Genomic DNA, 15,052 nt, shown 5'->3' with positions numbered 1-15,052 from the left:
ATTGATCGGCCAGTGGAGATGGCGCGAGGCGCGGTTGCTTCCCGCCTACATTTCGATCTCATGCGGGGGACTCGAGGAGCTGCCATGTAGATTTGCATGCTGCCGAGTTTGTCGTTGAGACGCCGGGTTTCTTATTCATCTTGCTCTTTGGCAATATCCAGCTCTTTGATTTGAATTCGGTGTATTGTCTGCCCTCTGCCGTACCATGGCAGATTCTATTTTCGCTCACTTTTCGCTCGTCTTGCAGGTTCCCTCATTCACAGCCTTGATTTCGCGCCCCGAATCCCACGCGATCAAGATCGACCATTCCTTGTCTTTTTATCCATATTAGCATGTACAATTGCATGGCTTTTGTCTCAATTGTCGAATTCATGAGTTGTGCACGGGGTCCCTGCTGTTGCCCGTTCCATCATGGAATATAGCAACGCAGATCCTCTTGACTGGACAGTCGATGAGGTCGTGAATTTCCTTTGCTACAATCCCGAGACACCGTGGTCTAAGTCAAACTCAAGCACACCCCGACCGAATCCTGCTTCGTTCGCAAAGGCAATACGGGATAACTTGATCACGGGAGAGGTACTTTTACAAGATGTGGACAAAAATGTATTGAAGGATGATCTAGACCTCAAAGCTGTTGGGCATCGGGGCTCAATAATGCGGGCTATTGGGTTTCTTCAGCAATGTTCGCCAAAATTTCAAACTTCAAAGTCCGAACAGAGCCTTGTATTGCCCTCATCATCCCCGCTGCAACTACTACCTCACTTGCAGCATACCAATGCCCATTCGTCCCCTGCACAGTATTCAAAACCAGTGCCGCCGACTGCGCCGAGTACTCCTTCACTGAACAAGCTACCCGCAGCCGCAGCCGTTTCAGGTACTCTGAATACCGGAAGAGGGTTGGATAACCCGCACGGTGCCATCGAGAACAGCCCAGAGATCAATGTACCTGCTGGCCCTCGAGAGGTACCTGAGGCCCGGACGTCGAATCGGTCACGTTCTCACGAAAACATTGTGGTTGACGAACATGGCAAGAAAAGACGAAGGCTAAACCTAACAACTTTTGTGGAATCTCGGGGCGGCGATGTCATTTCGGAAATCTCAAGTAATGAGAAGTCGAAAAGCTGGTATATGGGCCCTAATGCTCTTACACTGGACCAAGTTTTCTACTCGTCGGATTTGGAGGGAGATGACCAGACCTTCACACTAGTCCCGTCCAAATTACCAAATGCGCAGCGCATATTTGTCAACCGACGTCTCAGTTATTTCTTCCAACAATCACCCATTGAGCTAGGCTCTGGCCACGGCTTTTCGCAGAAGGCTATTGTTCCCTACAAATCTTCAATAATAAAGTCAAGCAACGATGGGTATTTTACCCTTTACACAGCAGAGAACGGCGCAATTAACGTCAGTAAAGAAAGAATCAATGACTGGCCCCGCCTAGGGCACCAAGCAAGAGTGAATGACGAAGCCCAGTCGCCAAGTGAATTACCGAAACCCTCAGATCCATTTTCATATTTGCTTCAAAAATATCCAGCCGAGGAAGGCTCTGGAGATGCATTTCCTATATATGGAGACTCTGGTTCTGAGGGTGACTTTGACGAAGAAACCTGGCGAGAGATGGAGGAGGAACAAAGCGAGCCTATTCCCCACCAGCAGAGGAAGCTTGGCCCCACAGAAGTAGAATACATCATCAAAGATTGCGTCTCTGCTTATGAGGCATACTGGCGCGAATCTCACATGCCCAGGGAATACTGCAAGGCGCGAAAGCTCTGGTTAGTTGCCAGAAGGGGGAACCGTGTCAACCAGGAGACTAAAGCCTTAGTAAGAGATATCGGGTTGCTAGCAGCTCGCTTGCAGAAGTTGCAGGAGGAAATTCGCAAGAATGAATACACTACCGCAGCCGAACTACGCACACAATGCGAGTGCTTGGAGCTCACTGTTTTCAATATCCAAAAACAGAAGTTCCGTGTTTCGGTACTTGAACAAGAAAAGTGTCCTCCGAGAGTGCCTGCGCCCCCCAAACCTCGAAATCCTCCAAAATTGAGGACCGGAGATGAAGAAACCCTAGATTCGGAGTCCGATTTTGCCGAGAATGACACGTTCGATGACTTTATTATTGATGATATTGGAACACCCAAAGTTCTTGAGGCTGAAAACTCTCCCGACACGTCCTCATCATCTGATGGTGACGACGATATTATCAGCGTTTCCGGTATACGACGTAAAACTCAGGGTCAACCACCTAAGGTCTTTGGATCAAGCAGCCCTTCTATTTCTCCTCCTCCCCCGCCCGCCTGGCCTCTTCATGAGAAGCCCGAAGTCATCGATCTAACTATGGAGGAACCCGATGATCTACGCATAGAGACACCCCCTCTCAATCCTGTGGGATCCGCCAAATCAAATTATCAGGGTGCTACGCTGCTGAGATCCAGCACCTCCATGTCACCCCCACCCAGTATTGGCTCGCTAGAGGGTAGCGCTCTTGTGAAAACAGAAAATGACACACGTTCTCCCCGGCCCAAAATCAATGATATTGAAGGAATCTTGTCATTGGATTGGGAGTTTTTTGAAGCGCGTAAAGACCGCCGTCGGTTATTGGCTAAACTTATTGGTGGGCTTGCTGATGACGAGCGGACCAAGTTGGCAACACACATCCCGGAATATCAATTCTCGAAACTAAAGCTCCTGGTGCGCAGAGCTCTTAAGTCTTTGGGCAGCGGCAGGGTAGATGTCCCAGGAATGAATTCTAATGAGAATCGTTTAATCATGAGAACAGCTTCATTTTACGTGGCATGGCTGAACTGTATTCGTCTGGATGTAGAAGGTATCCCAAAAAAGGACATTCAGAAGGCTCTGAATCGTCTTGATTCGGACGGGTTTGACCGCTACTATGATGAACTCATTGAACAGTTACGGAACTGCCGCGCGTGGAAACAAAAGACAGAAACTACCGACCCAGACTCCGACCAGGAGCCCCATGATACACCGCATAAAAAGCGAAAAAGGGAAGTCAAAGAAAGTCAGTCGGCAAAAATGACACAGGCGAGTGCTCAGCGTCGTGTGGCACAGCAAGAAAAGCAGAGAGAGAAACTCGAGAAACGACTAAACAGCATGGGCCTGGGCAATGATAACCCCAGCCGCCAGGCCGTTAGCTTTAAGGACCCTATTATTTACTTGAATTCCCACATTGGGCAACACGTCAAACCGCATCAACTCAAAGGCATCCAATTCATGTGGCGGGAGTTGATAGAGGATAAGGATCGACAAGGATGTCTATTGGCCCATACAATGGGACTCGGGAAAACAATGCAGGTGTAAGTTCTCCGGGTTTTGGAAGTTGTACACACTAGTAGCCAGTTACTAATCCAATAAAGCATATCGCTGCTTACCACGATATATGAGGCCTCTGCTTCCTCTGACCCAAGAATCAGCCGCCAGGTTCCGGAAGCTCTTCGTCCGCTGCAGACCTTGATTATTTGCCCGGCATCCTTGATTGAAAATTGGCAAGATGAGTTCCATATGTGGTCACCAAAGATCTGGCCTATGGTGAGACGAGTTTCAACTGCAAAAGAAGAAAGCCTGAATGCACGCCTACAACAAATATCCGCATGGTATGACGATGGCGGAGTTCTCTTAATCAGCTATGATATTTTTCGACGTTGGATAAGCAATAAAGAGACTGGTAAACGGGGCAAACCTCTATCAGATGCTGACCATGATATGGTTAAGCGCTGGCTTCTTCAAGGGCCCAATCTCATCATCGCTGACGAAGCCCACAAAATGAAAAATGCTTCCTCTACAACCTATTTGGCGGCGATACAATTCCGCTCAACGAGTCGTATTGCTCTGACAGGATCCCCCCTTGCTAACAATCTTAGCGACTATTATACCATGGTCAACTGGATTGCAGAAGACTACCTTGGGAGTGCTGTCGAGTTCAAGGCCAACTACATAGAGCCAATCGAGCAAGGTCTGTATGCCGATAGCACACACACCGAAAGGCGAAGGTCTCTCATGAGGCTTCAGGTACTAAAACAGATCTTGGAGCCAAAGATCAACCGTGCAGATATCACAGTCCTTGCAGGAGATTTGCCGCCCAAGGTAGAATTTGTTCTGACGGTACCCTTGACCAAGCTACAGAAGGCAGCATACGATTCCTATGTATCATTTGCCCTGCGTGACCGAATGGAGGATATTGCACAGACCCAATTATGGTCATGGTTAGCCATTCTCGGGTTGTGCTGCAAGCACCCCGCAAGCTTCTGGGAAAAGCTCGAGAGTCGCGTACAAGACGCCGCGGCGAAGATGAGCGATGGCGAGCAACAACCAATTCCAGGCGATGAGTCTATTGACAAAATTGGAATACCAGACTCAGAGGGACTTGTGGCCGAACAACGTGATCTTTTTGCACAAGTCACTGATTTGAAAGCTGTAGAGCTTTCGGCTCGAACGGAGATTGTGAACAGGATCATTGACGAGTCTATCAAAGCCGGTGACAAAGTTTTGATTTTCTCTCAAAGTTTGCCAGCACTTAACTATCTTGAACATGTTTTGCAGGCCTCTGGCCGGCGTTACTCGCGATTAGATGGACAGACACTAATTCCCACTAGACAAGCGGCCATAAAGCAGTTCAACCAGGGCCAGCTGCAAGTGTACCTTATTTCAACTCGAGCAGGAGGGCTCGGTCTGAATATCCAAGGCGCCAACCGCGTTATTATCTTTGACTTCTCCTTCAGCCCTACATGGGAAGAGCAGGCTGTTGGGCGTGCATACCGCTTAGGGCAGCAAAAGCCAGTCTACGTGTACCGATTTCTCACTGGGGGGACATATGAAGAGATCATACACCACAAAGCAATATTCAAGACTCAGCTCTCCGTCCGTGTTGTTGATAAGAAGAACCCTATACGTTTTGCGTTCAAGAAGCCTGGCGATTACCTGTTTCCAGCAAAGCCCGTTCCTCAGCAAGATATCTCTGAATACATTGGGAAAGACAAGCTGGTCTTGGACAATATTTTGCGTGAAGACCAAGCAAAAAACACAGAAGACAGGTTGATAAGAGATATCATACTCACGGAGACTTTCCAAAGGGAGGACAACGACAAACTGACCGACGAAGAGAAACGAAGCGTCCAGGAAGAATTTGATGATGAAAACCTTCGCCGAAGAGATCCCGTTGCTTACAACAAACGATTCCTCGAGAAGCAAATGAAACTTATACAGCAACAGAATTATGCGCGTTCGTCAAGTTCAGTGGCTCATGGAGTCTATCAGCCTTCAGTCCCACAAGGTACGACTTATGGCGGCCAACACGCTCCACAACAGGGGTCTGTTTTGTACCCAGATCAACGACAAGGTCTACAATTCCAAGTCCCAAACAGTGCGCATAATAATGGCCCTCCTGCTCTTGTTCCCGATATGATTTCTTATCAACCTCCAAAATCGACCTGCGAATCTGGCGCACTGTCTCCTTTTACAAACACTCCACCGATAGGAGATGCGAGAGAAAATACTCATGTCCATCCGACTGGGCCATCCTCCCAGTAGCAAATGGATTCGACGGCGAGTCGTCCAGCACCGATTACTACAAGTGTTCCGCGTTCTGCAGCCCCCCAAACCGTCCCTCAAAATACGGATTCCCGTGCGCGCACATCGTCAACGCCTGAGCCACAAGAACGGCGGAAATTTGGCTGCGGAAATCAGTGATATTGCAGTGTAGACACTGCAAGACAAGGCCTGACCTTCTTGTGGCATCCCCAGTTTTTATAGCGTACCTCCCCTCTATCTATTTTCATTATTGAACATTGTTTATGGCGGCAAATACTTTATCTGCATATATCTTATCATGATTGGGGTTTCTTTCTTTCTTCCTTGTTTTTTTTTTTTTTTTTTTTTCTCGCTTACATTTATCTTGTACTCGTTGCTTCGTTCTAGCGAAAGACCGGTTAACTTTCAGCATGTGCTTGACAGCGTTGGCGTTTTCGGTGGGACAGCGAGCTTTATTCCTGGGTCTGGTATCTGCACCACTCAGCTCCGCACAGAAACCGGCCTTGACACCGGCGGCGAAACCTCAATCATCACTTATCAGTTGATTTATCATTCCTCATTCCTCATCCAATCTTCACAGTAAAAACTCCGTTATCATAGCATTCTCCACAGTATAAATCAACCACAGATCCGCGCCTCTTTGGCCACCAGTAACACCATGCGAGTTGCTGACGGCTTCGCGTGGATTGTGGATCCAGATCATTTCATCTGGATCAGGCTACAATTTACTGACAGCGCTGTTGGAGCTTATCTCTTGAAGATGCAGGAGGCTCTCCAACTCGGAGATCAGACGACCGTCTGCAGGAACAACAGCACAGGGTCCACTTACAGTGCTATAAATCCCGTTCGCTCATCCTGTTGGGTACAGTCTTGGAATATAATAATATAACAATAATATACAGACAACATGGTCCCCCCAAGGTGGCTCCAAGCCCTGGCCACCCTGTGTATCTCACTATCGCCCCTGCCAGGAGTTCAAGCAGACAACCATGCCCACAATTAGAGCGTCCTGGGACATAGTGTAGCCGTTCCTTCTCGGCTTCACTATAAGGAAACTGCTGAGCAACCTCTGGCTGGCGTACGTACCCCCACCTTCTGGACGTTCTTGTACGATTTGATCTGCTTTATAAAATAAACAGCTCCGCCTTGGAGTCAAGGATATCTTCCACGTCAAAGGCCTTCGCCCGAGCGGCGGAAACAGGGCATACTACGCTCTCTACGAGCCTCGCAACGCAGCCGGCCCTGCTATCCAGCGGCTTATCGACCTGGGCGCGGTTGTATCCTTGAACACCCAAGGGTGATATAGCTAGTAGGTGTTAGACGAAGTAGATTAAAAGACCGTATAGGGGCTGTAGAAGGTGGGGGTTTATTCTCGATAAAAAGTTACTGCAATAGTAATCGAAATATATACTGGTTGCTCAAGATACAGTTGATTCTTCTGCTAATCTCGGATTCCTCCGATTCAAATCTAAAGCTTATTACATAGAACGTAACCGAAAGGGTGTTTATACATATGGTGAAGGCAGGACCAAGAAATAACGGACACGAAAAAAGTCTGACCGAAGAAGATGGGGTTACAGGGAAACGCAAAACATATCACGTCAAGAGCTTCTCCAGATCCGCCACACGCGTGGCTCGATCATCAACTTTCTTACTCGCCTTTTCGCGGAAGGCGGCAAGCATCAACTTCCGCTTCTGCTCCTGGATGGCCAGCACCCGATCCTCAATACTATCCTCCATAACAAGCCGCCAGACAGTCGTCTCGCGCGTCTGACCCAGACGGTAAACGCGGTCGACGGCCTGGTCTTCAATGGCAGGAGCCCACCAGCTATCCGCGAGAATGGCCTGGTTTGCAGCTACTAGATTGAGACCAACGCTGCAGACACTTAGACTAGCTAGGAGGACTCTGCAATTTGGGTCTGTGGAGAAGCGATATGTGGAGTTGTCACGGGCCAGCGAGCTCATCTTTCCGTCGATGCGGGCAAAGTCTATGCCGGCTTGTTTGAGGTGCGGCTCGACGAGGTTCAAGAAGGACGTCCATTGGCTGAATACGACGGTTTTTGTGCCCTGGGCCTGGCCTTGAGCTGTTAGGATCTTGACGAGTCCTTCGATTTTACTGCTAGGGCTGTCTGGGTCTGCGTAGACGTCGTCTGTGTTCTCACCCATATCGGCGGCCGGCGCTACGAGGGTGGAGTTGTCATCTATTTCAGCGCGACACATGGGACACTTGTGCTGGCGGTCGATGACTTGTTCGATACAATCGCGGTCGAAAGCGTGTGCGCAGGCGGTTATTACGGGCTGCTCGAGGGTATCCAGGCAAATAGGGCATGTTTCTTGACTTTCAATTCGGATTTGTAGCACGTCCTGGAGGGCTTTGACGTTTTCGGGTGTGAGCGGAACGACTTTATGTTTATCCAGAATGTCGGCGAGTTTGTCGAGGCGGTTTTTGCACAGTGCCCAGTGGTTGCAAACTTGGCGGAGGCGGAGTATGACTTCGAGGAGGTGGGAGTAGGTGGTGTTGGGTTTGTCTTTGTTTTTGAAGTCCATCAGCATGCCCTTGGCTTCCGATCTAACCGAGTATTAGCAAAATGGGCATCCTTAGGCCGCCGGGTGTATAGATACTTACTGAAACATCTCGTATTTTTCTTGCTCATGGGCATGGAATTTGATACGCAAAACGCGAGAGGTAAGAGGTGGCAGACGCAGATTTACGAAGCCCATGTCCTTCCTACGGCGTAGGCAGATAGTACTCATAAGTGCTTGCAGCAGCAAACGAGCGTCTGGATCGTCAGACATGAGCGGTCGGATTAGAACGCTGTTGAAGACAGCAAGATCCTCTAGGCCTCCGGTAAGACCAAGAAAGCGAACCTGAGAGTAAAGATCTTTGAGGGTGTTGATTATGGGCGTTCCTGTCAAGGTCCAGCGAGAGTCAGCCCGTAGAGAGCAAGCCGCCAGTGCACCTTTCGATCGTGGGTTGCGGATAGTATGCCCTTCATCGAGAACAATACGGCGCCACTGCAGCGAAAATAAGCCCCCCTTGGGGAGAGCCTTGGTGTCCGGGCGGTATTCCATTGCCAGAGCTCCGTAACTTGTCACCACCACATCATACTGGTTTAGGTTTTTGGCCTCCTTCTTTCCAATGCCATGGTAGATTAGCACGCGCGGAGTTTGATCGGGGTTGGTGTGATCTTGGATTTGGTTTCTCCAGTTGCTCATCACGCCAACAGGAGACACGATCAACGTTGCCTTGGAGGATTCTTTGGTCTTTGGTTGAGAATTTGACAGAATCAAAGAAATAACTTGAATCGTCTTGCCCAACCCCATATCGTCAGCCAAAATGCCACCGCTAGCAAGTGGAGGCGGATTTGTCGTGGAGAAATTTGTAGCGATATTGGTGAATTTATTACCCTGTCTTTTCCAGAGTTGCACCACGTCGTCAGTGCCGAGTTTGGGGAGCTGTGGGTTCTCCTTGTTGATCATCCACGCCAGGCCTTGACGTTGATACGGAAGGAGAGTGGTCGAAAGAGATGCCGGGCTGTCGGCCATAGGCATGTTCTCAAGATCCGATTCCTTCAAACCAAAGCTCTCAGCCACTTGGCCGATTTTTCGAGGGTTGAATGTACTGCTTTGATTGATAAGTTCATCCAAACTTTCCTCGGTGATCATTCCCTCCCCAAGTGGTTGAGAAAGAGAATATCCTAGATGATTCGCAGCCCCTGCCAGTTGCCCAGTGCGAGCTCTCTTGGCAGCCTCTTTCATAGCTTTCTCCCGTTCTTTTTGCGACTTCTTTTCGTCACGTTCGGCCTGTCTGAACTGGCCGAGTGGCAGCTTATCCTTTGTCATCTTGAGTTTCAACGCCTCCCGCATGTTAAACTCGCTTGGGCCGTACAGCTTCAGGACGATTGGGCAGTCATACGCGCCGATGACCCCGGTTAAAATACCTTCAATAGTCAACAGTCGGTCATCCTACAGAAGGTAAGAATGTTTCAAAGAAATTGAACCCCGCGTTGGTTCTTCAAAGATAAACATACCAGGTAGCTTGCTAGCTTCGCGGCCATGTTTCTGGGAATATGACCAACTTGAGCCCCCATGACATTATCAACACGGATCGCATTACGATCATATTGATTGTGTGGCTCTCGCTTCAGAACAACATGCTCCCCAATAGTGGCTTGTCCCCTGTAGTAGCGAACACCTACAATCTTAGTGTGCAGATCTCCGTAATGCCATTGCGTAGAATCAGAGGAGTCGTCAACCACTTGACTGCCTTGGATTAGGCCCGCAGCTTCAGTGTCGTCTTCGTTTTCCTCTAGGGAAACCTGTGATGCCTGGCTGAGAGGAATGAATGTTGTATCCTGGCCAAAGCGCTGCCCAGAGACACGGGGGTACTTGGGTGGTGGTGCCGGAGCAACCTCATGAACCTCGTCAAGCGTAAGATCAACCTGGTTTATAGGTCGCTTTGCCTGTGGAGCACCCATGATTCCTGAGAACCCTGGAACATCGATGGGTATAGCTGGAAGAACACTGGAGCCAAATATAGCCAAATAGAGCTGGCTGATAGCAGACGCGCATCGCGTTTGTGCTAGAACTCCAGACAGTCCCTTATCGATAAGATAAGGGAGTACCGCTAACTATTCTAGGATAGGCGCAAACCTTGAATGGGTGACAGAATGCGGCAGTATCAAGGCGGTGAATTCAGTTTCTTGTCGCGACTCTCCCCAAATTCATGGAAACTGGCTGATCTATCCCAATTTAGCCCTGGTAGCAGTTAAGAATGACTTGTCGATCTGAACTGTCGATAACTGTGGCTTGTGTGGTGTAATGATAATTGTCAAAAGGGGGGCAGAAAGCCAGGATTCTGCAGAATGAGGAGCCTCGCCTCCCTGCATTGACAGGCCTTTTCCCTTTTCCTTCCCTCGTATGTGGCGTCACGATCTTTTGAGCGAGGTTGCTTGGGTTGGAGAATCTTGACTTCTTTATTTCACTATTATCCCTTCTTTTTCTGTCTTTCTTTTAGAGGCTGTAATCGTTGGCTTTCCAATCCTGGCCATCCATGGTGGATTCCATCTTCGTTCGCTACGAGCGCACCGTCTTCGATGTCTACCAGCAATTCGATTCGCTCCTAGAAAATGGAGATGCGAAGCCTTTACTCTTATGGCATGTGCTATCTGCCATGGTTCTACCATTCTGTGCACTCCTGATTCCTCATCGCCCAAGCGGTTGGATCTTACGGCCCTTTCTCTTCGCTATCGCCCTCAGTATCAGCGTTGAGACCATACGATATCGGCGTGCGCTTCTGGGGGCAAATGGATACATAGTCGGACTTATCATGGTATGGTGGCTTGTTTGGAGCTCTACGCTCCTTTTCTTCAATGATGCTGAGCGAAACTTTCGGCGGATTGAGCGAGCGCAATCCCATGGGATTCAAGACGCTGCCAGCCAGCAAAATGGTCACGCCAGTAATAAAATCCATAAACCAAGTGACACCTTGGGGAGATCAGGCACTCTGGTATGGCAACCTTATCCTCGGTCATTCATGCATCGTCTTGGGTGGATACTCGCTCTGGTGTTGAACATGAGAGGCCCTGATTTCAACTTCAGAATTTCCTCCTTGGATCCATTACCTCCCCAGCTCAAGGCCAAGAATGATCCGATAGATGATAAATGGGTGTGTCCACAAGCTACAGCCCGTATACGGGCGGCTTTTATTCGCTTCTTTGTTGCCTACCTCGCTATAGATATCTTAAAACTTACGATGATATGGGACCCTTATTTTATGGGTATCATATCCGCGCCACCCCCATTCCCACTCAACCACCTTTCAGACATCCCAGGTCTGATTCGGTTGTATCGTTCCTTACTTTCTGGTACCGGCGTATACTTCGCTCTCCAGTTTGTCACTGCTCTTAACCCGATGTTCTTCCTTGGCCTATCGACTGCGTTCCCCAATGCATTTCGTGCAATAACTGCGACACCATTAGATGAACCGTGGCTCTATGCCGACCAATTTGGACCGCTTAACGCAGTACTAGATGAAGGCCTTATAGGTACATGGGGGAAGTGGTGGCACCAGATCTTCAGGTTCGGATTCGTATCCACCGGAAAATGGACACTCTCGTTGCTCCCATCAGCAATCTCGTCCCGTCGCAGCGTGCGACGCACAATTATTACCATTGTTGCCTTCGGAGTCAGTGGGGCGATTCACGGCTTTGGAAGCTATACGCAACTCAGCAATGAGACCCGTCCCATAACCGAAACGTTCCTCTTCTTTATCCTACAGCCCGTGGGAATGTTCATCCAAGACATCTGGAACCGTGCCGTGGTGGCGCAACTCAACTGCAATGGCCTTCCGCCACCGCGCTGGCTGCGTCGAATTGGCAATGTTGCTTTTGTGATTTCTTGGCTTCTTTTCTCGGGAAATCGCATTGCAGACGATTTTGCCAAAGGCGGGATGTGGTTAACGGAGCCGTTACCTATTAGTCCCCTTCGAGGGTTGATGGGCCAAGGGTGGAATTGTTGGCAGGCCCCCTGGTTTGAGCGTCATGATGATGGAACGTTTTGGGGTAGTGGGGTGCGGGTTATATAGTAGACTGACATTTAGAATAGACGGATGATAGATGTTTTATAGAGACTATATAGAATGTTGGCTAGTTTATTTCAATAAAAGAAAATCTCCGGATGGAGCTATTAAGTATTCTTAACTTCAGACAATGTAGCCAACCATAGGGTTTACTCGTCGTCTTCCTCATCAGTATCCGGTTCAATATTTAGAGTTGGCATCTCTTCATCGCTATCCTCATTCGGTACAGTTGCAGCCCCGACTTCGGGAATGGAAGATGACTGCTCCACCACAACCGATGTGGAACTAGAGGCAGCGTTGTCAAATACTGAGGTTGACTTTTCTTCCTTGACCGAGCTAGTCTGTATTGAGCCAAGTTGGGTCGATGAGATCGATGTTGGCGCAGATGGGAGAGTTCCCCCAACTGTAGTAGGCCCCGAATCAGGTTGTTCTGATGAGAGTTTTGAGATGTTGCTGTCAAATCTAGGCTTCTTGGTCTGGGCAACATCTGCGGTTGGCGATAGCTTAGAAGTAACAGGATCCCGGGTCATTTTTTCTTCTGTGTAAGTACGTTTATTCGAAGATGCGGTGAGGCTTTGAGGCGCGCTAGAATCAACGAGGTCTTGGAGGTTTGGTGTTGTAGATGGTTTCAGAAATTCGGTGCTGTCTTCGTGGGCAGCTTGCGGTAGAGAAGCGGGTTCAACGTCTTCTTCCTCATCCTCATCCATGTTAACATAATGTCCAATGCTGTTTGAATTTGTCAAAACAGGCATCCGGGGTCGTATTAGTGCTTCCACGTCCATTTCTGAGGTATAACTCCTGGCTAGGAAGGGCATAATGCTGACGTTTGCTCCACGGCCCTTCACGGCCGGGAATGGGTTGAGAACACTAGCATACATGGCATTCTTGTCGGAGGTCATTATGATGGTGCGGTCGATTTCTGCGCGAACTGGCGGTGCGATGTTTTCCATAGGAACATGGGTTAATACGGTCTGGAGAAGGCTGGAAGCAGCTCGTGATAGTCTCGGGAATTTTGTCGGGGCGTTAGTTTGGCGTCCTTGCTTGAGACTAGGATTCAAGAAGAAGTCCGCATTCACGGCACCTGAGTTTGTCTTGGATTTTCCCTTTGCGTCTGAGGATTCCTTTGTAGTTTCACCTCCCGAGGGCAAGAGATCGGAGCAACAGGTGCGAATGATATCGGTCAAAGAGGATACATTCTTCTTGTTAATGGCCGGGCCAATATGCTCGAGCAACGCAGTTGTCAGGCCATACACTGAAGCGCGAATTTTCTTGTTGAATTTTTCCGCACGGAACACCCAAAGCGTTTGCTCCAAAATTGTCTGAGCGACTGGAATGGCAGCAGTTTCCAATGTGTTGACCAAGGTACGAAGTACTTTGATGCAGGCCACATGAACGTAAGGCAGCTCTGCAAAAAGATTTTCCCTTTCTGTTCGACTTACTTGCGGATTGGCCTGGATATCACTTGTGTCTGACGGAACAACCACGGACATTAGCCGTGCAGTCAAATCAAGCACAGAACCAACTGGGATCGACACGGTAGAAGCTGTGGCAGTACTTAAAAAGGCCGACAGCATTCGCAGCAGCTCACGAAGGCGTTTAACACCCATGTCCAGCCCTTGCCAGCTTGATAATCCTAAGGCGTCAGGTGCATGGCTACCGACTTCGAGCGCGTAGTCAATGGGGTGGTTTAATTGCTGTCGCAATGACGGGTCAACAGACTCCCACTGCTCCACGACTGCCCTCAAAACATGACTTGCAGTCGAATGAGTTGAATTTATGGTCATCCGACAAGCACTCTTCCACTCTTCTCCCCCGGTGTTCTTTGGCGCACAATGGTGAAGCGCAATAAACAGCTGCTCCGCAACATCCAACACAGGCTGCGAATAGGGCGCTGATGTTGACCCAATAATTGCCTGGAGGATACTGTGGATCTGCGACGTGAACGGCCGGAAGATGGTCGGATGTCTGGCTGTGAGCTCCGCATATGAGCGAAGAACAACCTCCAAGAACGGCGTGTTAGGTTTCAATTTCCGGGTAGGCTCAGAAGACGATTTGACAGAAACGAGGTTCAAGGTAGTCGTAACGAAACCCGGGAGTGATGGCGTTGTTATTTCGCGAACCAAGGTTGGATACTGGTAGGTAAGGTGAAAGATCCGAGTCAAGGTGATAACGGCCATGGTCTTGGTAGAAGTAGGGTCGGATTTCTATATGAAACTAACCATCAGCAATTGAACCTCAGATTAATTCCAAGAACAAGTATACTCACACTTAGAATGCCCATGAGACCTCGAACAAAAGGCTCACTGCCGCGGAGAATCTCCCATTGACCAGATTCCACCAGGGCCTTGACAAGAACGACTGCAGCCCACCGACCCTCGGGCGATCTATCCTGCAGCAGACTTGAGATTCGCGTCACTAGCTTGTGCACCTGAACCGCATGGTCTGAATCTGCCTTCCCAGCCTTCTGAGACTGAGGGGTGGAGAGCAACTCCCCGCATTCTGTGATGGATGCTGCGAGCGAAGCTGCAATGGCAGGGAGCTGCTGGACCGGTAGGTTGGTCAATCGGTGATTTACCGCGCGCAGAGTCATGAACAGGTGCGCCATCTCGGATAAGAAAGCCCGGCGAGCTGCTCGGCTGTCAACGAGGGATTTGAGGCTCGGGGTAGCTTGAGACCGCTGGCCAAAAAAAAAGTCGATAAAAAAAAACCGATAAAGCCGATAAGCTCGGACCACCACATGAAGCCTCGGGACGGAACAATACTGCAATACGGTACCGCAATACAAATAATACGTTGAGCTGGGCGTTTCTTACGGGATCTCCCCTGGCCGGATAATAATAATGATCATCAACCACTGACGACTGGTTCCTGGGGGAGTCGTCCTCCTGTGCTTGTGCGAGCATCCCTCCCCCAGTTTTTTTGCCTAGC

The 15,052-nt window shown here is 49.3% G+C and overlaps 5 protein-coding genes across 5 annotated transcripts; 3 read left to right on the top strand and 2 right to left on the bottom strand.

Moving 5' to 3' along the window:
* The first annotated feature begins 62 nt into the window (after positions 1-62).
* ASPVEDRAFT_186896 (putative SNF2 family helicase/ATPase) lies at positions 63-5,892 on the top strand. Its single transcript, XM_040808988.1, has 2 exons — positions 63-3,314; positions 3,375-5,892. The coding sequence occupies exons 1-2, from the start codon at positions 412-414 to the stop codon at positions 5,542-5,544; spliced, it is 5,073 nt and encodes a 1,690-aa protein (XP_040664787.1). The 5' UTR covers positions 63-411; the 3' UTR covers positions 5,545-5,892.
* A 559-nt stretch (positions 5,893-6,451) lies between these two features.
* ASPVEDRAFT_25862 (uncharacterized protein) lies at positions 6,452-6,845 on the top strand (the record flags this gene model as incomplete). The annotated part of the gene is made up of 3 exons (XM_040809829.1): positions 6,452-6,517; positions 6,548-6,622; positions 6,684-6,845. 3 exons carry the CDS (start codon positions 6,452-6,454, stop codon positions 6,843-6,845), a joined length of 303 nt encoding a protein of 100 aa, XP_040664786.1.
* A 108-nt stretch (positions 6,846-6,953) lies between these two features.
* On the bottom strand, positions 6,954-10,110 carry ASPVEDRAFT_148177 (DEAD/DEAH box helicase). Its single transcript, XM_040808153.1, has 3 exons — positions 9,576-10,110; positions 8,171-9,510; positions 6,954-8,113 (listed from the first exon to the last, which is right to left on the bottom strand). Exons 1-3 carry the CDS (start codon positions 10,020-10,022, stop codon positions 7,141-7,143), a joined length of 2,760 nt encoding a protein of 919 aa, XP_040664785.1. The 5' UTR covers positions 10,023-10,110; the 3' UTR covers positions 6,954-7,140.
* A 180-nt stretch (positions 10,111-10,290) lies between these two features.
* Positions 10,291-12,290, top strand: ASPVEDRAFT_38500 (wax synthase family protein). The gene has a single exon (XM_040811712.1). It carries the CDS (start codon positions 10,598-10,600, stop codon positions 12,128-12,130), a length of 1,533 nt encoding a protein of 510 aa, XP_040664784.1. The 5' UTR covers positions 10,291-10,597; the 3' UTR covers positions 12,131-12,290.
* ASPVEDRAFT_25859 (RIX1/PELP1 family protein) lies at positions 12,274-14,729 on the bottom strand (the record flags this gene model as incomplete). The annotated part of the gene is made up of 2 exons (XM_040809828.1): positions 12,274-14,328; positions 14,391-14,729. The coding sequence occupies 2 exons, from the start codon at positions 14,727-14,729 to the stop codon at positions 12,274-12,276; spliced, it is 2,394 nt and encodes a 797-aa protein (XP_040664783.1).
* Positions 14,730-15,052: the final 323 nt, after the last annotated feature.

The sequence above is a fragment of the Aspergillus versicolor genome, assembly GCF_001890125.1.
Source record: "Aspergillus versicolor CBS 583.65 unplaced genomic scaffold ASPVEscaffold_2, whole genome shotgun sequence".
Lineage (NCBI taxonomy): Eukaryota > Fungi > Ascomycota > Eurotiomycetes > Eurotiales > Aspergillaceae > Aspergillus > Aspergillus versicolor.
This window is presented reverse-complemented; position numbering and strand designations above follow the sequence as displayed.

What these genes read in the sequence shown, in the direction of transcription:
- ASPVEDRAFT_186896 (XM_040808988.1), top strand. Translation starts at nt 412, where the DNA reads ATGGAATATAGCAACGCAGATCCTCTTGACTGGACAGTCGATGAGGTC. An exon ending in CTCGGGAAAACAATGCAGGT is followed by an intron (nt 3,315 to 3,374) that starts GTAAGTTCTCCG and finishes AATCCAATAAAG; the next exon opens with CATATCGCTGCTTACCACGA.
- ASPVEDRAFT_148177 (XM_040808153.1), bottom strand. Translation starts at nt 10,022, where the DNA reads ATGGGTGCTCCACAGGCAAAGCGACCTATAAACCAGGTTGATCTTACG. An exon ending in CGAAGCTAGCAAGCTACCTG is followed by an intron (nt 9,511 to 9,575) that starts GTATGTTTATCT and finishes TACCTTCTGTAG; the next exon opens with GATGACCGACTGTTGACTAT. An exon ending in GAAAAATACGAGATGTTTCA is followed by an intron (nt 8,114 to 8,170) that starts GTAAGTATCTAT and finishes ATACTCGGTTAG; the next exon opens with ATCGGAAGCCAAGGGCATGC.
- ASPVEDRAFT_38500 (XM_040811712.1), top strand. Translation starts at nt 10,598, where the DNA reads ATGGTGGATTCCATCTTCGTTCGCTACGAGCGCACCGTCTTCGATGTC.